The sequence below is a fragment of the Haemorhous mexicanus genome, chromosome 1, assembly GCF_027477595.1.
Source record: "Haemorhous mexicanus isolate bHaeMex1 chromosome 1, bHaeMex1.pri, whole genome shotgun sequence".
Classification (NCBI taxonomy): Eukaryota; Metazoa; Chordata; class Aves; order Passeriformes; family Fringillidae; genus Haemorhous; species Haemorhous mexicanus.
In genome coordinates this window covers 120,793,853-120,821,491 of record NC_082341.1, presented here as the reverse complement: position 1 = coordinate 120,821,491, position 27,639 = coordinate 120,793,853, and the positions used below count along the sequence as shown (strand labels likewise).

The following is a 27,639-nucleotide window of genomic DNA, read 5'->3' as shown; positions in this document are numbered from 1 at the left end:
TGGGGTTTAGCTCCCAGCTTTTACACGTCTGAATTTTGATACATTTGCCCTAGAGTCTTTTTATACTTAGCAGAAGAAAAATATGCAAATCATATAGACAGTTCAGCTGGTCTTTCATGGAAACCTGTTCCAGAGATGGAAAATCAGCTCTGTCTTCCTTTTCTTTTCATCTTTTGTTTCACTCCCCATGAAAGATGTGGTCTTTTCGACCTAGGTGTGCATCCTCCTTTAGTCCAGCTTGCATGCCAGTCTTTCTGCAGGTGCTGTGCTTGCATTAGCTGTCATCTGCCTACTTTGGGGAGGCCCAGCATGAACACAGGAGGAGGTTCAGGAGCCCATAGGGATGATGTTCTGGGTCAAAGAACTAGTTTACCCTGTAAGCAGGAGGGGAACATTATTCTTCAGGCTCTGCCTATCTTTGTAAAAGACATAAAAGTGCATTTTTAAAGCTACTCAGATGCAAAATGGAGGGACTCTTCACTCAAATGAGTCTAGAGTAAAATGACAGTGAGTATTGTTGAAATTGTCCATGTAGTTTAACTGAGGCACGATGGCCATGGAGTGAAGTCACCACAGATTTCTTCACTTCATCCACATTACTTTTCCATCTGGCAAGGATATTTATAAATTCCTGAGTATGTACTGCTCTGGAGGGTATTCTGGGTAATGTCCCCTTTTCGCTACAGAAGTGGTTGTGTTTCACTGATAGTTTACATTTCCATTAGCAAAGCATGTTAGGCCTTAACTCATCTTTTCCATATATCCCTGAAAATGGCTACTGGAGTCAAGGGGTGCTGAACACAGAAAAAAAGGCAGAATTTTGTCAATATTTGCAAAGCACTATGGAGTACTTGAGCATGAAAAACATCATATTGGGTAAATATTTGTTTCATTCTGAGTTAAATCCTGAAATCTGTACTTCAAATGTTCATGATTTCTGAGCCGAGGCAGATATGTGCATATGAAAAGATTTTGTTTGGACTAAAAGTTTGCTTGATTACTTGTTGATCCTAAATGAAAAGAAGACTTTTTAAATTTTGTTTTGCTTGGCTGAGGGGGAAAAAAAAGCAACAGTCCTTCCTACCTCTGGTTTTCTTGTTTTCTGTCTGAAAAGTGCAGGGCAGCAGAGAAAAGAAAATCTAATTTGAGTTTGTTGATAGTAAAGAAGGACCAAATGTCCTACATTTTGATATTTAACACCATGGATTTGACTTGTAAGACCTCTTGGTGTTGTTGTTTAAACCAGATGTAAGTCTGACTGCTTTCATCTACCCTTTTCTAGGAACTGATGCGTCTAAGTAGTAGGACTGTACCACAGCAATGCCCAGTGGTGACATTACACAATGGGAATGACTGTATTTATGTAATTTTTAGTACCTAAAACTTGCAGATTAAGTTGAAGTTGAGGCATTGTAGCCATTACTGGAAAAGTGATATATATTTTTCCTTAGACAACTGATTATAGAGCAAAGGAATATATTTGTGTTTCACTATCAGAAAAAAATCCCAGGTGATTCCTGGTAGTGAAGTGTTGCTGAACCACCTTTGCCTAGACATCATAGCTCAAAATGGAGAGTTGGAGAGAATTATCAAATCCACAAACACACTGAGGAGTACAGGACCTTCCTCTCTCTTTTCAGGTCTTTGCTATCTTTACATATCTCCCCTTTTTACACTGTCTGCAGTGAGTATATCATTTATCAGTTAATAAGTTGTCTGACAAGATAGCCACTTTGTACCTAATTGTTCAGTTTATTTATGTATTATTGATGAGCCTAGTCTTGAACTCTGCTTTCCTTAGAGACTGCTTGATAAATCTGTTGGCTAATCCTATCTAAGGAACTGAATTACCTGCTGTAGCATAATACGTGACATTGCTTTTGCTGTGTATCCTTAAAAAGGAGCTGGTTATACATTTCCAATAAGCTGTGTTTAACAGTAAGAAATAAAATCACATACATAATTCACATTGCTGTCTGTGTTAACAAAAGATCTCCAGCGATGCCCTGTAATGCTTAAAGTACTTCCCCAGCTTTTAAGTCAATGTTCTGACTATTTTAGCTTGTAAGGTTCTGGCTCATGTAGCTAAAAGAATTTCTGAACTGCAAAAATCTTGATTATGAGTACAACTATTAGGCATGTCAAAACACTTGTGTATTGCTAATATGATCTGAAAATATTGGAAATTAATCACCTTATACTTTGCAAGGCAGTAGTTACTATTTCAAACAAATGAATAAAGCACCAAATTAGTTTTCTATCAAAACACTAATCTAATGACAGCACATATCTGTACTCTGTTATTATTTCTGAACTTGTGACTTGTAGGCGCTGACATAAGGGAAATTGGGGAGTATTAAATGATCTCTAAAGCACAGGAAGAAGCAGTGATACAGTATGGCTAGCAATTTATGAATACAGCTGTTAAGACTCAGGAGCCTCTGCAAAACCCTGGAGTCTCTTAATACTTCTCCTAGAAGAATATCACAAAACAGATTGTTGCTGACACCAAAAGAGGCTGTGTGCTGAATGCATGAGCCCATGTAATGGCTTTCCTAAAAGTGAGGGGAAAAAACCTGCACCTCAATAAGAGTTAAATTTTCTGAGACTGATCAGTTTCAGTCTTGAAAGCAATTGGATTATACCAATATAGACCCAGACCAGTGTCCTGGTACTGGCGCCATCTGTGAAAAGGTGTTTAATTCTGAATTGCATTCAAATCAAGGACATTTTGCTCCATCAGGAAATACGTGATTATTTCAACTGGTGCTGTGTTTGCCTTTTAATGTGGGAGGGAAAGAGCCAAATATGGGTTTGGAAATATTTATGCAGCTGTTGTGTTTCTGCTGGAGTTGTATATCTGCAAATCTGAGTGCAATTTGCCCATTTGATTTTCTTTGTTCTCTCTTCACTGGTTTGGCTTGGAGGGTTTTTTACCTAATAAACACAGAATTAAGTTATTCTAGATTGGAAAATTTTAGTTTGGAAATGAGCTTGACTATGTCAAGAAAGCTAGTCTGTGAATGTACAGCAGAGACATAATCTTAGGCATGACCATTGAAGCTGTAATTTTCAGGAGGTTCCTCCATAAAGTTAAAACCTTCAACATGCATTTTAGTCTTCCAAACAAAAAGAACACACTTAAACAACAATTACTGAATCAATTTATTTCAGGTTTAATGTGTGCTAATTTAATGGTCTTTAGGCATAAGACATTTTTATAATTTTCATCACACGTTTTATCAAATCCTGAGGCCAGTGTATTAATATTTCAGTAGCTTGTAGAGAAAGGTGAGAGAATATAATATGGAACACTAAAAATGATAAGGCATGTTTTCCATGGCATTACTGTTATAGAGTATTTCCATTGATTAATCAAATGGCTAGAGTCTGACTAGGCTATGAGTTTGCTGAATTTAAACAATAGTTATTGCACAATTGGGTAAAACAGAAGCAGATATTGTGATGCTGTGGGGAAAATGAAACATCAAAAGCTAATAAGAAACCATTTTATATCATAAAAGCATAAGAACAGCTCCATCAAGCTTTAATCACATTGTTATAATACACACTTTTAAAAAAATTATGTTAGCTCATTAGCAGGGGTTATAACATAGATTGTTATAATTAGAGTAGGATTAACAAATATCCAGTTCTGCTTCTATTTCAGTGCACTGAAGCACAGGCTGCACTATGTGAATCATAGGATTATCTGTATTTCAAGAGGTTTGTTTTTACATTGGTGTCATGGCCCAGTTCAAAACTACTGGCATGCACTTTGCAAGGGCTGGCTAGTTTAATTTCAACCAAATGAGGGAAGCCTGTGTCCACCTTGTCCATAACTCCTCTTCTAGCCATGGGGTTTGGAGTACCTGTGTCTCTCTGGGCAGCTGCAGGTGGAGAATCACTGCCAGTGAATCAGAGCCCTGGCTGGCCAGTAGTGAGCCCAGCCTGGTGCTCCCTTCATAGTAAGTGGTAAAAATAAATCACTTCCCTCGTGTCTCTGCATGGCCAAGGTAACAGAATTCAGCTTGTTTCAGTGCACTCAGGGACTTCTGAAGTAAATCACACTGCAAATGTTGAAGTGACAGAGTCTTGTCAATATTAATTTGACAAGATGATAATTGCCAATTTATTTTCTCTTCTTAAGAGGAATTTCCGAGGGCCTGAAATTATTTCTGCTGAAAGCTAGAAAGACTGGTACCAGTAAATAATGTCCTGTGAGTGAGAACACTGCACTAGATGGGAGAGAGATTAATTCAAGTCTTCATCAACTGATATTTTTGGGAAGTTGACAGCCACATTAGTGATACGGGAAGACCCAGCCTATGGCCTTGGTGTGCAGGTGATGTGTGAAGGAGTGGCAGAGTAGGACTGAAGCAAGGTTTCCCGCAGTGTTAGTGTGTGCTTGAACTGCCACATTCTTCTGATGACAGTGTCTTTTTTGTTTCTCATGTAAATGTTTAAAAGTCATCATCATCATAAAATTCATCTTGAAAATGCTTTATTTGAAAAATCCATAGAGCTCTGACTTAGGCAAAAATCTATGGAGCTTAGGTCTTCACCATTTGTCATAGATCATGCTATGTGCCCTAATTATCTGGCAACTTTCCATACTACTGTATAAATCAGGATAAGCTTTCAAAGATTTCATTTATTAAGGACTGGCAAAAAGCAAAGCATTTTCTAAACAATAACATGTACAGGAAGAAAGAGGCTGATGAATTCCCAGGGTCTGGATGAAGCCTGGGAATGAAGAACCTGTTCAGGATTATCCATGTCTAACTGGAGCACTACATTCATTTTGGAAGGCACTTGAGATGGTGAAATGGACATCAGTAAAGGGAAGCACTTAAGTGATTACAAATGAAGAAATGCTTGGAAAAAAGCATGTTTCCAGAGAAGGCTGAAGGAATTTAAATTGGTTTTCTGGAGAGGAGGACAGAGTATCTGTCTTTGTGCTCACAAGGGTTAGTAAAATGTAGAAGTCATTTGTCTCAGCAGACTGGAGGGATGGAAAAAGACCTTGAGATAAAACAGCAAAATTACTGAAGAGTTTGAACCAAAAGAGGAAAATGTATGAAAGTGCCATTGCTAGAGTTTTAAGGCAGGAATTGACAATAAGTTTTTGTGGATGCTCTGTGAAACTTATTCTGCTGTTCATTCAGGGGATGGCTTTGCCTGCTTGAGGAGCTTCCTCCCAGTATTAATGTGACTGTCTCATGTTGACATGCACGGCCTCTTAGAAAGACAACAGCCATGGTGCTGGTAATGCCAGGTTTGAGTAACTTTCTGATTTGCCACAAGGAGTGCTCAACACTAATAGAATCATAGCGTATTGATGGGGAAAGTAGCAGCCAGTGCTGAGCATGGTACCTCTTCTTCAAGCAGGAGGGAGGAGGAGGTGGGACATTTTTTGTCTTTAGGGGGTTTTGATAACAGAGTGGCAGGCACAACTTTATATTTTAGCTCTTTACCTTTAAAACTTAGAAAAATTAAAATACATTTCCATGGACTTGTCTTCTTTTCTGTTAAAAAATATATCAATTTTATAAAGGAAACACTGCAGCAGACTCTTTAAAAAAGCTATTATGAGTGCAACTTGGCAAAATACAAAGAAAAGATCAAAACAGTCGTGGAATAATTTAGTCATAAAGTGAACTTGAAGGTCAAGTTTTATCTTAAAAGGTGTAGAGAACACTTAGAATTTTTGAGAACAGATAAGTGATCTCACATCAAGGACATGTCTTCACTGAAGTTGGTAAGAAAAAAAAGTAAAACAACTTTTCCTCGTCTGCTTTTGAGTAATATTTTGAACATTTCTAACCACATCTACTCCCAAATGACCTATTTTAGGATAGAATACTGCTAAGTTCTCTATATTGCTCTGCCAGGGTATCTCAGTTTGATCTGTAGACAATCTTAGCAAAGGAGTAAGTTAAGCTACAAGTCTTGTCGAGGTTCTGAATCTGTTGCAACTGTAAGTGTAAAAATCCATGTTGGTTCAGATTCTTCTTATGAACATTCATGGGAGTCCCTCTTCGTATTTGATGCAGACAGAGAAATAAACCTGAGTGACATTCTTAATGAAATTAATCCTGTTGAAATTAAGGAAGTACCAGAGTAACTGTGGATGGAAGAAGGATTGTCCACATGGCTGCCACAGTAGCTGTTTTGGTAAACTATGATTGTATATCAGCCTTACAACACTCTTGTCATTTGACAGATGTCCATGTTTTCCTAAGTCCTTGCAATTAGTCATTTCTGTTATCACTCTCTCCAGGTCTGAATTAGTTCTGTCTAATGAGGTCCCATCAGACTGTGCTAAATAATTTGGTCTATCCGAAATTTAGGCTGATTTTTTTCCATCTGAGTTTGGTACATACCTAAATATTTTATTCCTGTTTCTGTAAATGTCTGAGTTCTTGGGTCCAATTTTATTGCACATTTGAATAAGCGCTTGATTTTAAGGATTTTTGCATTGTCATTCCTTTCAACAGGATAATTTTAATACATGTTGTACATGTGATACAAATGGCCTGCTGCATTAGTCTAGAGCACTTAAGTTCTTAGGTGATACTATTTAAAATTGGATTTTTAAATATGGCATAGGTAAAAATAATTTCTACATACGCATGTATTTTTTCCCACGTACTCTTTCAAACATGAGTCATTCAGGCAAGGTTGCTTATTTATCTGGCAATTGTCACCTTTATTTGCCTCTCAAGATTCTCTTTCATAGGACTTTCAGAATAGTAGTGGAATTTTACTTGTGCTTTTTTGGTTGATGTTGTTCTGTCCCTTTTTAATTCTAAGATTCTACTATGCAGGAGGAGATGTACTTATCCTTAGGAACTATATGTATCCCATTCACTATAAATGACACAGTAGATAGAACTCTGTCCGTGGATCCCTACAATATTCCAACTGCACTCATGCAAGGCAGTGGTTCTGCCCTATCTGTGTAAAACTCGTTGACTATGGTCCATGGAACCTCTCTTCTGCTACACTCCATCATGGGGGTTCTCTATGTGGATATATAAAATCTGCTTTTTAGTAATCTCTTTGCCCTCTGTAGATCCTGTTTATTAGGCTTTCAATTAGTTTCATTACATAATCTACCAGTTTACACGATGAGGCAGAGATAAACTCAAAGAAGATCCCTCTTCCCTTACCAGTCTACTGGTTCAAGATCCAGTTCCTGTCCAACTGGCAATGGCACAATTCCCTTCACCTTCCGTGATGCAGGATCAGACCTTGTAATGAAATTGACCAGGTCTGTTGGTGTTGGAAAATGTTACCAGCCTACCAGGTTAAACAAATTTCCTCAGCTGCTATGGGCAGAAAAAAAGGGTCTTATCTTAGTTGTTCAAACCTTTCCACCTTATCACCCAATTTTCCCAGTGGGTGTCTACATCTATAATTTAGTGTGAATTGAGTAAAATAATAACAAAAGCACTTGCTACTTTGATCTCGGTATGTTTATTTAATGAGTGTTCAATATGCAAAAAATAGCTGAGCATAGGAGTCCAGACCACAGTGTGCTGGGTTTATTTTACCTCATTTCTTTTTTAGTTTTTTATTATTATTTTATAATATTTTATTTTATTTACAGAGCCAAGGTTAAAAGGAGCAGGAGCCCAGCTGAGAGAGTTCAGAGTTCATCTCTGCATGTTCACTGTCTTCCATTTAAATGTACACAAAGGACTAATACAGTACCCGCTCTCCCCTGGGCTGTCTTTGATACACTCTGCTGTGCCTGGACTCTGCCACTCCTCCTATCAGTCTGATCCTACTTCTTTCAGCCCGCTGTGCTCAGCACTGTAACCTCATTCAGCTAGTGCTCTGCATGCAGGCTAACAACTTCAAGGCTCTGTCAGGCATTGACACATGCAGGCTCCAAGCGGGAAGCTAAACACTCCCCTTCACCTTTCCTGCAGTTTCACATTAACCTCTATTAAGTGCAGGGAAAACACAAATGCTGTAGTGCCATTATTCAGGTTTTAAATACCAGTGTCTATTTAGATATTCAGCCAGCTCTCCACCTATGAGGACATACTCAGCAAACATTCTGTCTCCTCCCTTTCTCCCAGTGAGAGAGGTAAATAGTGAGTGAGCTTGAGGAGTGCAGTGGTGGATTGGGCATTTATGACTCAGGCATGAAAATCTGAGAGAAAACTTTGACAGCACTGTCTGTACTTTTTTGAGGCAATAGCAGGTGTTATAAATGAAAAATGAGCAAAAAATTGGTCTCATTTGAGGAGAATCAAGCAGTGTATTTACGAAACATTTTGTCTTTAAAAGTGAGGTGGTAGAAAAAGCAGTGCTAATCTGCAAGCCCTATCACACTTGGATTCAAGCACCAAATGGGTCCAAGTCTGTTGGGTGCTGTGGGCAAAGAGATTTTCATGTCTGTTTCTGGCTTTTTCTAAGATAGGAAATGTCTGACAGCTTTTCCTTGTGAAACAGCACCCTCACTTCCTGCTCTGAGGCTGCTGCCAGTGCTCTCACACACCTCGTGGGTGCCCTTAAGACCGGGGCAGATTCCTTCCCAACTCCAATCTGCCCAGTCTACATGTCACTGTACTCGGACTACATAAAGACAGCATACCCCATACTCCTGGTTCAGAATCTTCAGCAACCTGGAAGAGGATGAAAGGACTGGAGACATAAAGTATTTTCCTGATATTTTCTGTATCCTGGAGGGCTCCTAGTGTTCCAGATGGGACAGGACTCCTCCAGATCCTGCCAGTCTGTGCTAATCACCTTCCTTTGGCCACAGAGGGACATCCAGCTCTGCAAAGAATTTGACTTCTTTTTGCCATTCAGGCATTTTCAGCCAATCTCTTGGTTTTTCAGTACACTCCTCTGCTGATAAACAAAGTTTATGAAAGTAGGGAGGGAAGACGGTAGAACAATCAAAGTTGATAGTACTAGATTGTTTTTTGACAATTTTCCTGTGATAGTCCTTCAGTGAGGTGTCAAGCCTCTTCCTGGGAAGGGTGCCTGTCTGGAATGCATTACTGTAACCTGTCTTGGGCAAATTTAAACGTGTTCAAGTACAGAATACAAAATGGAGTTTAGGAGACAAAATGGAGTTTCAGTTTAATACAAATGTACCGCTTTGCCAAGCTGTGTCAAGAAAGGGATTTTCCACCGTGTATAATGTTTACAGAGGATCTCTGGTTTTATCTTTAATGGTTGCCATAACAAGATCAACTGTTTCTTTAGCATAGCAATTTGATGATTTATGTTGTATCCCATTATTATTTTAGTGTCTTTTCAGCAGCTCTGAGTAAAACAAAATATCACTCTTTGTCATCAAGCAACATCAGACAATATCCATTCTTGGCATTTGGTTTAAAATAAACAAAATTACCTAGCTTTAAAGATTTTTCAGGATTAGTGGCTTTTAGATAATGTAAGTTACAAGTGATATATATAACCTGTAAGCAGTAAAATCACTAAATCACTAGAAATAAATAAGCATTTTACAAAATGCTATTGCAACTTCTTAAAATGAAACATAACAAATTGTGCTGGGGCACCATCAAAGTAAGGTAAACTGTGGTTTAATATAACTAAAGTTTACATTTAAACCTAAATCTATCTTCCAGTTCAAATCTAAGATGGGAGAAATTTGTATTTAGATTATGTGATTAATAACACATGCTTTGGAGATCTGTAGGATCCTTTGAAGAAATCGGAATGTCAAGTCCAAGTGGCTTTACCCAGAAGATGAACTTATTAAACATAGCACCTTTTACCAATATCATCATCTCTCCCCTTTCTTCTCCTCCTTTAATGTTTCTATTTTAGGATACCACTTTTGGCATATATTTGTGTGCAGAAGATTGTCCAAAGCTGCTCCCCCTCCACACCCCTGTCCCAAGCATGCTTTGGCATCAAAAGCCATTTGGGCTCATGTCCCTTGTGCTTCCCTGCCCACACTGCAGCTGGATAAGTTGCGGTACTGGCACACTGTGCTCCTCTTCAGTATGGATGGGAAAAAGCTCAAACATTCATGTGCTTTTCTTTCCCAAAGCTCATATAACTGTGCCTGAAGAATTTAGGGCACACATTATATATATGTATAGAAAGAGAGAGCAGTTATGCAATACCCTCAGAAGTCAAAAACTGGATGAAAAAGGAGCAAAATAAACCCTCATTTCACAACAACAGCAAAGAAATGTTGCAAAGCAATAAGAGTGAGGTAGAGGGGAGAAATGTCATTCTCCCTGTAATCCAGATAGCACAGGTGATCCTGGCAATGCAAACAGAGTGACTTGGTATAGAGAAAGTTAGTTTAAGTGGAGGAGAGAACTCAAAGCTAGGCTGAAGGCTTGTTTAGCATATGTGTCTATGTGGTAGCTGTCACCTGAACAAGCTATGTGAAGCTAATGCAGATATTCATCTGCATTTGTAATCACTGTATGTGCACATAGAGTTACCAGCATATAAATATATTTTATTTCCAGTTATCCTCTTTGGTTCTCAAAGCCTTCTAGCTTTTTCTGCCATCTTGCACCTTCCTTTTTGTATTCCAATGCTTTCTGTCTAGTTAGGTGAGCAAATAAATATTCTCTACATTGATGTCACCATGAGAAATTTTTTTGTCTGTTCAATCTGTTTATAGTATATTTGTGACATAGTCCATGCAGGGTGTTTTTAATTTTAAAGACATTAAAAATTAATTAAAAAAATACCACTTGTGCAAGCTTTGCTACTTCATAATCACTATTATAAATGCTGATAAAGTTTGCTGATAAAGCACCTTTACCACTCTGGGCATTTGCTAAACTCTGTCATACCTCTTGCAGCAGTTATGTAATTATATCCCTAACTTCTATGAGTAAATTGTATTTAATGACAGCAGTTGGGTGTTTTTTGCATATTGGTTGCTGAACATAACAACTTGTCTTACAAAGGGTCATCATGAGGGGGCTTCTAACTGGCCATGCCATTATTTATAATATTTATTTAAATGAAGAATATTACGCAATCCTAAATTTATATTAGAACTATTTCCCAGTTATATTTATTTTCATATTACCATGCGGTCATATTCTTCATTTGCTCTCACCCAAACTTCTCATGCTGTTACACTTTAATGTGAGAAGAAATGTTGTCAAGAGTAATTATTATCACACAACAGAATATTGTATTAGCATTCACATTTAATAGATTAAAATGAAAGATTTTGAAATCTGGTCTTAATGATACTGAGGGATCTTGGAGACACATTGGGAAAGCTTTATATAAAATGTCATATGATATATATACATCATACATAGGTTCATAAAAGACAGTTCATTTAACTGCCTGCCTTTGTGTTTCTTCTGTTCTGTTGGGATGAATCATCCACAGGTTAAGTGATGCTTGTGCAGTTTCTTTTCTTGAAATCAAGCGCAGTGAGTGGCAGGAAAGCTTAGGGAATACAAGCTGAGATTGCCAACCTGAGAATGATGAGTAAAATCAGACAATTTTGGAGGCATAGAGTATAACCTGGAAGGACACACTGGTAGCTGAAGATATCTTTGAGCCATATCTGCTCCTCTTTAGACGCACTGTGATCCAGATAGGTTGCTTGAACTGTTGTTGCATATAACACCTTACTTGGAAAGCTGAATTCCAGGTGGATATAGCATGAATTAAAGGGTGCAGGTGGAGACTTGTTGAAAGGTGCCATGCTGCAGAGCCTGAACGTTACACTGCAGTCTATTAAAGGTGAAAAGATTCAATATTCATTTCTGGGGTTTAGGGGCGTATTTTGGAAGCTTCTAAACAGATGAGGAAAAAATACGAATAGAACTTTCCAGTTGATCCAGTTGTTGGCATTTTTTCTTCAGTTTATTGTTTTGATGTGGGATTGTCACATTTGGGCAAGGTGAGCATTGGATGTGTGCTGTATCAGTTTTTCTGAACTTTTTGTTATTGAAAGCTTGTGTACCTTTTTTGGCTGGGGTGGGATGTACAGGTCATCTTTATTTCACACTGCTTTGGTAGTTGGGAAAGGGGATGATGAATAAACATATCAGCATTGCTGTAAATATGTCGTTTTATTCTGGTATACAAAGATCATATTTTCACTCTTTTATAAACATTTTACTAAACATTGAGAACGTGAAGGAGGTATCTCCTGGCAATACCTGCTGTACAAAATGCATGTGTATATGCCTCATCCATTGAGTTTATGGGTGTTTTTCAGGCTCATATCCAAAGAGTTAGGAACTGCCAAGTAGCCATGCACCCCACTGCACTGGACTGAGGGCAGATAATAATTTAAACAGCAGTAAATGTAGTACAAACACTAACATGGCAAGAGTGTTATTGTCAGCTGATGCATTACAGTCCACAATCTGCATATATAAACACTACAAAAAATACACATCCCATCAAATCTTGCTGACCTATATAACCTATTACACAACATCTTGCACATATTTCTGACAAGCAGATGCTAAATATTTCAGTGACTAAATTCCATGCTCGAATATTAAAGAAATTAAGTAACAAACCAGATAGCTGCCCGGTATATTTAGATGTTAACAGGTCACTCCGATTTTACAAACATTATACATCGATTTATTTTTCTGAAAATTCACCCTAACAAATTAATCCAAAATGTTGGAGAAGGTAATTTCTCATGTAAGCATCAATCCCCTTACATTTCTCATGTAAGGTCAAAAGGCCACAAAGTTTAAATTTACACATATTTTTTCTGTTTTGGTTTCTCTGAAACATGCTCACATAAAGCCCGCAGACTATGGCAGAAATAAAAAATATTTCAGAGCTAAATAGAGGGCCACAAATAACAAACAGGAGAGGCTGAGATCCAATGTCCTGTCATGCCAGGGGGATCACTAATAGCGAGGCACTGATTAGGTAGGCAGATAATCCAAGAACAACACACAGAATTATAAAAATTTCAGTATTCATGGAAAAATACCTTAGGGAAATTATTCAAAGAATGCAGATTTGATGATTGTGAGCTTGGGAGCAAGGACAGATGACCAAACATTCAAAAAAGGGAATTATATGAAAGACTAGTTTACTTCATAAAGATTCTTAAATCATAGTCTCATGCATTATGGAAGGCAAAATAAATTGAAATAATCCTTGACTGTATCTAGCCAGTAGGCAGAAAAGAAATTTCTTCATATTCACTGCAACCAAACACATGCAACACAGTATTTGAATTATAGCAAAGCCTGCGATGTATCACAACAAATGTATGAAGATAACGAGGGAAATTCAAAAGAGGAGACTCAAGGAATGATGGTTTCCAGGGCAGATAGGACTCCCATAACCAGCAAGTGTAACTATCCTGTCCATGGGATTTCTTACAAATTTGATATGGATTGCATCTGTTCCAAAAAAGATATCAAAACTCATTCTAAAATGTCTGAGAAATGATGAGTTTGCTGTTGACATAATGCTTAATTACCTCCTAAAGCAGGAATTTGTATCTTATTTCAGGGCTGAATTTCTGTATCTTCCATTTCTCAACACTAGATCTCATTATACCACTGTCAGGAAGGCTGACATCTTGCTATCAGACATCTTTCCAGGGTGTAAGTACCAATCACAGTGATCAAGGCACCTTTCAGCCTTTTGTCTGACAAGCTGAATAAGTTGAGCTCCTCTAGGCCTTGCACTGGAGTGCTTGCTTTCCAAATACTGGCTGTGAAATCTCTCTTCAGAATTTCACCTCTTCATCTGAGTAGAAGAAACAATGCATTTTTTTCCAATCCAGATACTAAATTTTTTCCTCCAGAACTCTACTTTGAATGCTTGAGAAAGCTAAAAGAAAAATACGTGCCAACAAGAAACAAAAAAAGGAACAAGCATCAATCTCTATATTATGATTTAATCGAACTATCTCTAATCTGTCAAAATTTGGAAATACTCTATTCCCTATGGCAGATCTGTGGCATAATTCTTTCCCTCCCATGAAACTAGGACTTCTGACAGATAGTCTGTGACTATTAAATAGCTCTGGCCAGGAAGGGCAGACCATCAGCTGCTGTGCCAGGAGCTGGCGCTTGTCCATGTTACTGCTGCTGTTACAAGCCTTGTAGCCTCTGGCAGAGAAGGAGGATGAACAGCTGGAAGCAGAAACCTTTTCAGCCACCTCAGCAAAAATTGGTAGAGCTATCTGCCAAAGACACAGTTAAACTTTGCCACCTTGGGCAAGTAGAATATACTGCACCTTGCAGGTGGAATATCCCCTGAAGCTCAGCACTGATCAGGAAATGTCCATGGGATATTTCACAGGCAACTTCTGTGGGAGCAGAGCAATCTCAGTAGTAGAGACTTCTTAAAAAAGCTGCTGTGTCATGCAAAACAATGGCTGATGTCCAAAATATGTCACTCTAGGCATTCACACAAGGGGTCAGGTGCAAGTTATTTCAAACAGACCTCGTAACAGCTGGAAATTTGTGGTTCATGACTGGAGATAGGAATTCCTGCTGTTGTTCACTTCTGCTTAAAAGGTTTGAAAAGATTTTTCCCTAGCTCCTGAGCAGACACTGGGACTATCATTGCCCTGTTGGTACTGCCACTTGAGTGGGTGTGATGAGAGTTCTGTGGGGACATTTTCCAGACTATGTAAGAAATCAGTAGTTTTACACTTCTTTGTGCTGGTACAGGATGAGGCTTCAGATCTGACAGTTTTTCTCCATCTAGACCTTCAGATTTTAATCAACTCCTTTCTATGACATTTCCGTTACTTCTTAACTGCAGTTGAGAGGCCAAAAAAAAAAAAAAAAAAAGAAATGGAAAGGAGAAAAGGAAAGAAGCTTTTTATATATTGTATATATTTCCAGGACTGGTATTTATCATTTACAGATGGTTATTTTTGCAGTTCTGATTATAAATGTTTACTTTATTCACACATCAAGCAAACTATCCTCTTACACCATACGGACGGGAGGTATACTCTTTCATACATTCAGATGTCTGAAAGCTGTCTGGAAATGTATTTCCTACTTTCTGACATGGGAACATTTCAGTTGGAGGGGGTTTAATTTGTTTTGAAATTTCAGCTCTTGTTCTGCTCAGAAGCTAAAGTTGGAATCCATTAAGATGCATTTTAGTGCAGATTCTATTCTCATCTTTCTTTTCTCAGTAAGTGTGCAATTCACTTAGTACTTCATTGCAACCAACAGCAATATGTATACATGGTGCACAAAATGAGGCATTTTGTTTTAAAACAGATTGCAGATGAAAGGAAACCATTCATTTCTTCCTTGGTAGCTGTAATTACTAGAGCGCTAATTACTCCAAATCACTGACATCCAGGGTCAATAAGGATGACAACAGGAACATCAAAGACAAGATGCACACATGCAATTACAAATCTCTAAAACCAGGCTGTAATATTATTTTATAGCAACTGTTTTTTTTCAGTCAATGCTAAAAAAATCGAGTTTGCTGAATGTTTACTATTATTTCCTTTGCAGTTTGACGGTGAGAACATGTATATGAGTATGACAGAGCCAAGCCAGGACTACGTGCCAGCCAGCCAGGTGGGTTAATTAATCTTCTCTGCCTTGTTTCAAATTGTAATTAAAAAAATTCAAAGAGTTGCATTGCAAATGAGTGGCACTATCAGTAACTGCTGCAATCAGGAATAATCATAATTTATAAACAAAGCATTTAAGCCTTGTTTCCAGTTAATGAGATAGAGCTGATAAAACACCAGAGTTGGCGTTTGTTGAAAGATACTACCTTGTTTCCTCTCCAGAATGCAAGCAGCTGTTTTGCCAGCATGATCTTTCCTGAACAGTTGTTTTACCTTCAGGAAATAAAGTCTTTACAGGTGCAGGTTATTTGTTTATCTGACTGCAGACAAGTTAATCATTATAAGCTATACATGTCACAAATATCTTTAATTATCACTCATAGAACAGTTGAAGAATTGCATTTTTAGCACTAATCCTGTGTCTGAGGAATGTTGCTATTATTACACAATTAGCAGTGGGGTTAAGGCAATGACTTAGCCTTCTGTAGCCTACAGGCCAAAAGGCTTAATGTGATGTGTATACTTTAAAGGTATTTTTTGAGCCCTTTTCCTTTTGGGGAACCATCCACACTAAATTTTGATACTGGATGTATATTAAAACATCTTCCACCTTTCCACTTGACTTTAAAGATCCTATAGATTTCTAAGAATTACAATTGTAATTACTCCTTAAAAAGCAAAAATAGTTTTGAAAGTTTTGGGTTGTCTACCTGTTGCTACATCTATATGTAGGGGGGAATTTTCATTTACATCACATGTTTCAGTTTAACTTTGCACCAGTAAGTGGTGGGAATAGTGCTGCAGATCAATTAGATTGTGTCAGAAATTGCCATGAATAACCAGACTTGTGGTCTGTGTCATGCAATATTTCAGGTCAGTGGTGTCTGGTCTGACAAAACCAGGAGGCTTACGTGTAAAACTCTCATTAGGTGGGAAGTTTGAATGAATAGTAATTATGTTCAGATAAGCTGGATGTAACTTAGGGATCAACAGCTTTGGAAAGTGTGCATTCAGAACTAAATGTCTTCATGAAGTGATGCTCTTCAGGTACACAGGTTCCTTGGGGGGGGAGATGCAGGATTGTGTGAAATGAGTACATGGTTTAATCAAAAAGACCATCTTTAAAGTGTTCCACCATGTTGCTTCCCAGCTTTCTGTTGAAGTCATTCTGAAATACCTTTAGAGACCAATAGTACTTTGCATTTAGGAGTTGTGCATGATTGAACTTATTCAGCTAAGAACCCTCCAAGATCCAGAGGTAGTTTAGAATAGAACTGTTTGATTAAAAAATGAAAAATTATATTATTAATTTTTCTCTAACCATTAATCCAAAAACTGTACTGACAAGTTTTAGTATTACTATTAGATTAAAGCAGCCTAGTATCATCTCATTCTTGCCTTAAGGGTTTTGAAGTGCAAGGGCTAATTGAATTTGTTTGAAACAGTAGAAATACAAACTCTGTGAATGATTGCTGTTATCAGGCAGCTGCTACCTTTCAGAGAATCATTATGTCTGTCTTAAATAGTTTTGAATAAAGAATGGCAAGTCCACATTATACATCAGAATTATTTTTCTTCTGTTGATATTTTTGTACTGTGTATGCATGTAGTTTAAATAATTTAAATAGGATATTGAAAAATTAAGAGTATAAGTTTTAATCTTTTATGTGGTTTCTACATGTGCTAACAAGGCCCAGATTCTCAGAGATATTTATTCATCTAACACTCACTGGTTGAAGTGAAAGTAAGGTTCTTAAAGTACCTTTAAAGAGCCAGACTTAGGTATTTTAAATGCAAATTACTTTGTCTTCAAGGAAAAAAAATCTATCAAATGTGACATTTCCAAATTCAAAGATGTCAGAAAACCCTGAATTCTTACTGAGGGCTGGAACCAAGAAAAGGTTTACAGACTTAAAATCTGACCATGGCAAAACTGAACTCTGGGGTGTCTGGCTCCCAGGTGGAGTTCAAAACCCAAAGGCAACCTCTGTCTTTTGCTGGGGGACCTATGTGGCAAGAAGCATCTCAATTGCCAGGCAGAGTGTTTTAAGTTGTTACCAAGTGTGCACAAGTCAACCAGCCTTCTGTGCCTGGTTGAGAGTAGCTGTCAGCCTTGGGCTGTCACAACCTCCCTTCTCTTGCTGGGATTTTCTCCTGGTGCTTACACTGTTGCAGTGGTTTTAAGTGAATACACAGAATCATAGAATGGATTGGGTTGGAATGGACCTTAAAAATCATCCAGTTCCTTCCACCACGCCATGGGCAGGGACCAGCCCTGGTTACTCAGAGCTCCATCCAGCCTGGCATTGAAAACTCCCAGTTGTGGGAAGTCCAGAAGCTCTCTGGGCAACCTGTGCCAGTGCCTCACCACCCTTATAGCAAAGAGCTTCTTTCTAATGTCTAATCTAAACTCGTCCTCCTGCAGCTTAAGGCCATTCCTCCTTGACCTATCACTGCAGGCTGTGGTGAAAAGTCCCTCTCCAGCTTTTTTGTTGGCTCCCTTTAGCTACTGGAAAGCTGCTCTGAGATCTCCCTGGAGCCTTCTCTTTTCCAAGCTGAACATCCCCAGCATTTTTAGCCTGCCTTCTTGCCTTCGCAGAAGAGGTGTTCCAGCTCTGTGTGGGATGGAACATATGTGAAAGCCTGATAATACCAGTATTTGAAAAAAAAAAAAAAAGACAAAACAACTTCCCTGCGAACAGGAATATGGGGTGTGATGGAAACCTGTCTCTCATGTTTCATCAAGAACCTGCGACTGTGAGAGGAGCCTTCCCAAACCTGTTCCTGACATAGACAGCTGCTAGTCGTTCCTCAAAGGAGCTAAACAGCTCTTCATTGGCAGTGTCTGTGAGGTCTTCTCTGAGTGTAATGGGATGTGTTCCTTTCTTGGGCATAAGCATTTGGTGGTCAGCCAAAACTGGTGAACTGACTACCATTTCAAAATCCAGTCTGGTGGTTAAAATGGGAGAAAAATACAGTATTTCCTGCTCTGAAAACAAAGCACAAAAGACTGCGTAACATACAGGGCTAGGGAGAGGAACAGTAAAGGATGCAATTATATTTTCTGTCCATAGTTATAGGACAGTTTGTTCGTTTTCCTGTCAGTGTTACTGGATGTAAAACACATAAGGCCATAAAAAGAGAGGAGGAAATGTTCTCTCTCAGATGACAGCATAGTTACTATAATCATAATTTTGTCCTATGTCTATTTTGCACCTGTGCTCATGAGTCTTGCCATTGCATGACCTCAGTGTGAGGAATGCAGGCTCCTTCCCACCCTTAATAACTTGGCTGTTCCCTCACAAGATCAGAGATAGGGGTTGAATCCTGTCAGAATGAGAAGTGAGTTAATTACTCTGCTTTTCTTGATGCATTCACATCTGCTAACTAAAATATGGATCCCACATGTAAGGAGATACATAGTCCTATCAGAAACTTTTATTGAAGCTCTGGTCATGCTGACTGAGTCAGACATGAGCATCATTTTTTAATTTCAGAGTCTGACATAACTTATTTGGGAGGTGGGCTGGCAGACTGAGTCATGATATGTAACAACAAGGACCAAGGGGTTTCCACTTGGCTGTCTTCAGGATTAGGTGACCATAGAGGCAGGCTTGCTGGGGTCCTGATACATGCTGACAAGCACCTCGGTTCTTCTGTTTACTCCAAAGTGTTCCCATCCAGAAAAACATCACCTTATATTATTTTACAGGTTTTAATCAATTTAGCCCCCTTAGGCTAACATAAATAAAAGCTCAGCCATTGGACAGGAAAAAATATAGTTTTGTTCCTTTTGCTGTATAACATCAAACATCTGCATAGTTTGGTAATTCAAGACAAGTTGCCTCACAGCATCCCTCAACAATAATTATCATTTCTGTTCAATTTTCAAATCAGTACATGCTTTGGGACTTACAGACCAAGTTGCTAAGTAGCAACATATGGCTCACTACTGTTCCTGTGATGTTGCTGCAAGCAAATAGCATAATTCTATACTTGAAATGATTTTTACAGAAAGCCAGTGCTGGAACTGAGCCAGAAGAGTAAGTATACAGTAAAAATTAATGATATTCTTTTAAAGCGTCCCAAAAGGCTGTTTGGCAATGTTGTCTCTGTGTACATTTTATATATATGTGTAAGTACTGCATTTTTGGTTACAATATATGTAATACATGACTCTACACTGAAGACATCTCCTAAATTAGTTATGCCAGCCATATTAACAAACATACACAGTAAAACTGTGACATTTTCACTACTAATTGCACTTGGATCTGAAAGTATTTATCATTTTAAGATAAAACTATGCCAACTGATCTGCATTTGAGATTCCCACCAATTATTGTTTTCTCCCCATACCTATAATTGAAACCTTGGACATGAATTACTCTTTATGTTATTCCTCCTCCTGTAATTTGTGGGCCCCACAGACCACAGTATAAAATTATATTGCTTATTTTACATTTCTTCCTAGACACAGTATGGAATGTAATTCAGGACTCTGTTGCACAAAGCTTTAACACATTTGTAGCCTTCCTGAGGTCTGATAAATGTTAAGGTTAATGAATGCAGCTGCCAAATTCCCTGCAAGGTCCAAAGGGAAGGGATGGGAACAGGCCTGGAGCTGATGATTTGGGGCAGTACCCCATTGTCCTACTGGGAAGAAAAGATCTGAGGCAGAGGAAGGAATACTGATTGCTCAGAGCTGGTATTTTCCGTCTTCCCAGAGCTATGCCAGGGAGATCTATCTAAAATATATCTGCATGCTCTTTGATAGAGGGGTATCAAAACTGTTTTGTCTTATACATCTACAGGGTCAAATAGAATGGATTGACATCCAAAAGAGAGATTTTTTCATATTAATATTGCCTTACGCACATGGTCCTACACAAAGCCCTTTTGTATTTTTTATGTTTTTATACCATAATTTTAGGTTATTAAAGACATAACTATGGTTCATGTGAAGTAGGGATGGATAAATGCTACCTAAAAGCTTCCCTCTCTTGGTCTGTATTGGTCCTTCCCTGTAGGTAGGCTAGAATTCCAGGGTACTGCCAGAAGACACAGCTCTTCAATCTTGCCATCAGCAGAGCAGGGCAAGAGTTGGCTGCCTTGGAAAGGATTCAGAAAAAGCAGTATTCTCAGATGGAGAATCATTACATGGTCAATGCAGTCTCATGGGTACACACTACCCTGACCTGAAGTCTAGCACAATCCTGCCCAAAAGTTGGAAAGCTTTTGCTTTGGAAAAGCTCATTATTTGAGAGGCTGCTCCACAGTGAAGAGACATTGCTACCTGGGTAGTCTGCTGGCTGGCTGCAGTCCAGGGCTGTTTTGGACCATGTTCCACCTCCCTCTTCCTGATCCACTATCTTTTCATTTCAAAAATAGGTTATCAACAGAAGGGAGTCTACTTCGTGGTCCTCCATTTCTCTGAAGTGATCTCTAAATGCCACATTAAAAAAATAAAAAGGAAAAAAAAAAAAAAAAAAGAAAGGGACATAGGTTAAAATGGCCTCAGGGAAAGAAAAATACCAGGCAGGCCTTTCAGATCCTGAATGAACAGCTACAGGTAGATATAATTTTACCCTGCTTTTTACTTTTGAGTAAAACGTAGTCTTTTAATATTATCTTAACATCAGGCAGAGTCTGGAAAGAACAGAGTTCCTGATAAAAATACACCAACAGTTGCGTTAACAAGGCTATGTATTTATAGATATACATCTTTAGAATCATAGAATGGTTTGAATTGGAAGGCATCTTTGAAGATCATCTAGTCCAGTTCCCTGCCATGAGCAGTTGCATCTTTCACTAAATCAGATTGCTCCAAGTCTCATCCAACATGACCTCAAAAACTTCCAGTGATGGGGCACACACAAATTCTCTTCACAATCTCTTACAGTGTCTCATCACCCTCGCAGTAAAGAATTTTTTCCTATGTCGAGTCTAAATCTGTCCTCTCTGTTTAAAACTGCTTCTGTTTATCCTAACACTGCAGGCCTTGCTATAGGGTCTTTCCCCATCTTTCTTATAAGCCCCATTATATACTGAAAGGTGTTATAAAGTATCTTTAGAATGTCCTCCAGGCTGAACAACCCCAACTCAGCCTTTCATCATAGGAGAGGTGCTTCAGCCCTTGGACCTCTGTGGTCTTCTCCAGACCCAAACTGACAAGTTCATGTTTTCCTGTGCTGCAGACCCCAAAGCTGGATGCAGAACTCCAGGTGGGGTCTCCCAAAAGCAGAGTAGACTGCTGCTTTTGGTGCAACCCAGAACAAGGCTGGCTTTCTGGGCTGCAAACACATTGCCAGCTTATGTCCAGCTTGTCATCCATCAGTGTCCCCAAGCCCTTCTCCACTGGGGTGTGTTATATTATGTATGAATGTCTTTAGCTTTAATGCAAAGTGTATGAACATGTACTGCGTATATATTCAAGGATTTTTTTTTTGTAATCAAATGCCTCTACTTTTATAAAAATATAAGTCAGAATTAGGGCCTGTTGGCTGGAATGTAAGAGCTTTTACAAATTTCACTTTAAAGATGTAACTCAGGGGAAATACCTTTACCCTTTTTTACTCAAATTCATTTTAGTCAGTTATGTTCAGTAGGTGTGGAACTTGTGCTCTGTCCAGAAGAAGAAATGTATACAACCTTCTTATCCCTGAAAAATGAGTTTCCTTAACATGCCTAAACTTAATGCATCTTTCATTTAATGCCTATTCTATAGCACATGCTATAAAAACACTAAAGAGGGCAAAATCTAGTCCCTAAGGATCCTAAGCAAACGTCCCCATAATTACAGTTGTATAAACAAAAGTGTCCCTCTCCAGCCTTCAAAAATCATTAGTGTGAATCTGTAAAATTGAGATCATATCAGAAACCTCAGCAAGTATAACAAATTTTTCAGCATTCTATTTGTCTTCTGGCTGTGAAATCTTACGCTTATATTTTCTTTGCAGCCATGTGGGCAGAAAACTTTTTAATGAAACAGGTTTGGAAGGTAATTGCATAGCTACAGAATTTTGGGCTTTAGGAGTAAATGTCAGATACTTCTAGAGTAATGCTAAAATTGTAAATTTGGCCCTGTTGAATACACAGTGATTCTGCATATCAATTAAAAGTATTTTTCTTAAGAGTTGCACATGAGAGGGAAGAAAGTAAGCATTGCATCTTGTCTTAGCTGTGGCATCAGGATGACAGCAACTTCAGTGAGAGACCCACAATAAATCAATAAAGTAAAAACAACAAAAGCTATTATTTTACCATGAAAAAGGTAAACAGAAAATCAATCATCAAATGATGAATTCTCTGTCCAAAAGCCAGAGGTATTTTTTCACATATCACAAGAGAAAAGTCACTGCCTTTCGCTGTGCATGTCATGAGACAACTTTCTGTTTAATGAGCAGCCAGTGTAAAATATCCTTCAAAATGTTTCCCTCTTCTCCTTCATGTACAACTTTTTTAGCACGTGAAAACAGATTACAGACATCATATATTTTAGTTATGTAGTTTCCTTTCCAGGAAACGCTACAGGTCAGCAGTGTGGATGAATTATGGGATGTAACCATGGGAAATGTTAAAGGCAGTATTTTTCATCTAAGCTTCACATAAAATGAACCTTTTTCGGTCCATAAAACGTCTGGAAGAATTACATGAATTTGAACTACAAATTAGACCAATTACTATTATACTGTCCCTTTTGGCAAAGGCTGCTGCAGTAGAGTCAGTTTGACCTGCTGACCCCTGACCGAATAAACCGATAAGATGCCAGTCTTTGATTAATCTAGTTAGTTTTACAAAATCTGGCATCTTAACAAGCCCAAACTAGTTACTCAAACCAGTCTTCGATGTAACATTCAAATGATCACTCCGTGGAGTCCCAGAGGTATTCATTACAGACAAAATTGCTCTTGTTGCCTCGCATACAAGCTGAGTTTTCAATGGGAAATGAAAGGCTGCCTGGAAAAATAGGCCACCTAATTAAGTTAAACTACTCTAGCATTTGGCTTGACATCTTCATTACTCAAAATTAAAAAGATGCTTCACTTGAGCACGCAAGTTACTATTGTTTATGTTGTTTTCCTCTTAAATTGGCTTCTTACATAGAAGTCTGTTTTTCAGAATTATATCTCGTAATAGCTTGCATATTTCTTGCAGTTTATAAAAATGTCTTAATAGGTACTACACTGCTGGTAGTTTGTGTGACATCAGTAGGCTTGAACTTATTACTGGGGTCCCAGCAGTCCCAAGCTTACGTGACACTTTATTAAGAGAGGGCCAGATCCTGCCACTTTTACTTGCTTATAAATAATCTGTACTCATTCATATACTCAGCACTTCCTTGGTCTTTTTACTGAAGGTGCTGGGTCTGAAATCTAGGTGTTAAAGCTGGGGGCACCACTGGTAGGAATTGGGAGCTCTGATCTGCCTCAGCTTTAAGCTTTTCCTGTGATTGTAACAAAAGTTACATCATAATTGCAAAGAATAGCCATGCCTCTGTTTTGATCCTCCTTTTCTCAAGTGGTGACATTTTGCATTAAATCAGATTTTTTTCTGGCAATTTCATCAGTCATTCAGCAGAAGTGTAGCACAGGTAGGACCCACTCTCCTTTTGAATAGTGAGAAGCAATCCATTGTTTCTGAGCTTTTCTAAGGAAAGAAAAGAGGAAGAAGGAGAAAAATAATCCTGAACAAAAAATAAAAGGATCCTTTGTCCATCACTGTGTGCCCTGAGCACAATATTGTTTCATCTTTGGGTGTCTTTCTCAGAAGTGATATGGAAATTTAGACAGAATATTTGCCCCCTAAACAGATATACTTAAATGTAAATCTATACTACTGCTATTTTAAGAGCATTTAAAAATGTAAACATGTGAAGAGCACACTGTCTTGATTGCTGGTTTAGAGTCTATGCTATGATGCTAATGAGGCTTCTGACAGGTTAAATGTGGTGTATCATCTATATTTTCAAGCAGCAGGATTTGTGAAGTTATGACTTCTATTTTTTTTCAGTTCAATTCTGCTTATTAAATATGTATATTGCTAGTTTTATTACCCAGTGCTTTGTACTGAGCATAATTTACGTATGTTTTCCAGAGAAGGTCTCTAAAAAGTTTTTTATTTCTAATATGCTTTTTATCTCTAGTTGAAAAAGAATATTTAGTCCACACTAAATACTTCTGCAAACTTGCAGAAGTATGTCCTGTAGTGCTGAGTTCAAGATTATACCATACATGATGCTGCCTGCATTATAGTACAGACCAAAGCTGTCAAATAGGACCCTGAGTTACCTTAAGAATTTTAGCTTTCATTAAAATGTAGTGATGGTAGTAGTAGTACTAGCAGCAGCAGCAGCAGTAGTAGTAGAAGTATAGTAATAAGAACAAAAATAATAACAATAATAATAATAATAATTATAGTAGTAGTAGTAGTAGTAGTAGTAGTAGTAGTAGTAGACATTGTGGGAGAGAAAATACCTTTTTTTTCAGGAGAGAGGAGTGGCAAGGGTGTTGGACAATGACCACACTTGGATCCCCTCGGAGGGCATGCTAAGGAAGGTGAAAGATTGTCACAGGTTAGAGGGACAAGGCTCTACTCTGGGGACTAAGGATGCTCCATTTGTGCCTAAAGCTCTTTTAAGTTCTTAAAAAACTGCTTTGGTCAGTTGGTCAGTAATTCATAAAGGCTTGTACTTCTAATTTTATTCAAAAGTTCTAAATAGGAAAAGTGCACAGCAGTGTTCTTGTCTGAAGGGAAGTTTAACTGCTTCAATAACAGTATTGGTGTTTGCAGGCCCCAGATCCTTTAGCCTCTTATAATATTTGTGCTCCTACTTATTGTCATCTTTAAACTGTGTTTCAATTTAAAGCCTCCATTGAAAACACATTTCCCAGCAAACTGCTGCACTATATGCATAAAATTAATGTAATTAATGAAAAGACTCTCAAGAGTGAAATCTTAAAAAGACTTTGTTGTTTTACATAGTTCTGTACACTTTGAAAATTATGATTGTTTAAAATTAATAATATAATTGTCAGCACATTCTCTTTCTTGAAAACAGAATTCATCTGGTACAGGAAAATTAATGTTTTGCTTGGGGCTTTGGCCTTTAACTAATGCAAATTAGAGAAATTGATTAACACAATACAAAAAAGCTATACCTTCCCCTGTAATACATTTTTGATAGCTGTGGCTTGATAAATTAGTATATTGTGTGTTTTTAAATGAATATGATTTATTGCTGTTGTCTACCATATGAAGAAACACAAAAAAATTGTTTTCAGGATCATTGAGTTGAACATATCAATGGCACTGTTGGACAATTCTTGCTGAGTGTTAAGATGATTTATGTAACAGACCGAAGGTTTCCACAGTAATGTATTATAGTCTCAAGCTATCAAGCCTTGTTCATGCAGAGACAAAAGCAGCTAAAAAACACTTGCTTCTGAAGGTCTTTCATTTAGAAATTAGAGATAAGGTTGATCCTCTTAAAACTCCTGGAAATATCCACTGTCAAATATATTATCCTAACTTTCAAATTTGTATAAGGTACGTGGCTGTTTTTCCCCTTCTAATGAGCTCATTGTTTTTACATTACTCTCGATTCATAAGTATTTCAGTTATGTAACAACGTGTTCAATAATAGAAGAGGAGACAGCCTGAAGCATCTATCTTTTAAAAACTGGCATCTTTCCACAGTTCAGATGCAGAAGCCTTGGTGCAAATGAAAAATTAAGACACGCTCTACGTAGTTGGCAGAACCATTCATATCATTTAAATTAAATATCTATAGGCAAATTCCCAGTTTTTAAGGAACTGTTGCTAATATAAGATTCTGTTGAGTAAATGCATGATGACTGATGCAACCACTGAGCACACGAATCAGACTGACTTAGTGAATGTTGTCTTCTGTGCTGCCATATAGGAAAACTTCTGCTCTTTCCAGAGGGATTTACACTGGATGTTTGAAAGCTTGCTGCCTCCTGTGGTCAGTCTGTGTGAGCCTCTTCCTTTAATTTGCCTTCTTTGATCACTTTTTAAAGTTCTACTAAAATTATTTTGAAACATAAGTTTTGCTGGCCAATATGCAGTTATCACTGTAGAGTACTTAAGGACAGGGGCTGTATTTGTATCTCCTGCCAGCATTTCCCTTTTTTTAATAATAAGTAACCTCAAAAAAAAATACTAGATTTTTTTTTTGTATTTGTGTTATCAGCACAGCTGGATGCATAGCCATAATTTGAGTTATGTGTTGCCAAAGTAAAGAACTGATTCCTGACATACACTTCTTCTCATTGTCCCGGTTTTTCCTCTCCTTCCATAGCTTGTTGCTGGATTTGACCAGGCTAATTGGCTTAAAAAGTAAATTTAACAGGACCAGTGGGGTCTTTTTCAGAAACAAAAGCTTGGGTTTGGGCTGGATAGTGAGTCAGGGTTCAGTGTTCATATCATTTTATTCTGGCAAGCTTTTCTCATAAAATGATATGCCAAGGTAGCATATAGATAAGCCTCCTGATCTCAGAGTGGGCATATCGATCATCTATTTTATTGAGTTTACATCATTTCAAGCAGAAATGTCACAAATATTTAGCCAGATACATGAAATACAGTCCTCTAAATTTGGGAAGACATTCCTAATTCAAAAATCTTCCATAACATTGTGTCTATAGATAGCTCAAATGTAAGGATAATCTGTTCTGAGGTTCCCACTGTGTAGATTCCATCTGAACTAGACTGAAATTTGTTTGTAATAAACACAGGTGTAATGAAAATGCTCTTTAAAATAAAGAAAAAATTTAAGCCTGTGTCTGTTCAGTGTTATGCAGTTGCCTTAATGGTGTTAATTTGCAGAGGGCTTTCTCTCTGGAATGTAATAAAGGCCTAGGAAACTCCCCTAAACTGAAGAGCTGATTGACACCTCTTTCACTCCTACAGTCATGAGTTGAAAGTGAAACCACTGGCAAAGTTCCTAGTGGAAAAGTGGTAAAGAAAATAAAGAATTTCTACTACTTTTGTATGTTTGTTTGTTTGTTTGTTTGTTTGTTTTGGGGTTTGGGTTTGTTTTTTTTTTTCTGTTATTCAAAAGTGAAGAGGTGAGCTTGCTGAGGTTTCTG

The 27,639-nt window shown here is 37.9% G+C and overlaps 1 protein-coding gene across 3 annotated transcripts in view; it reads left to right on the top strand.

Annotated features, from left to right (window-relative positions):
- The window catches only part of TOX (thymocyte selection associated high mobility group box), a 216,228-nt gene that overhangs the window by 97,121 nt on the left and 91,468 nt on the right, over positions 1-27,639 (top strand). For all 3 annotated transcript variants that reach the window (XM_059861034.1, XM_059861038.1, XM_059861031.1), the window contains exon 2: positions 15,465-15,530. In XM_059861034.1, coding sequence (XP_059717017.1) covers positions 15,465-15,530 — 66 coding nt within the window. The remainder of the gene's footprint in view (positions 1-15,464; positions 15,531-27,639) is intronic.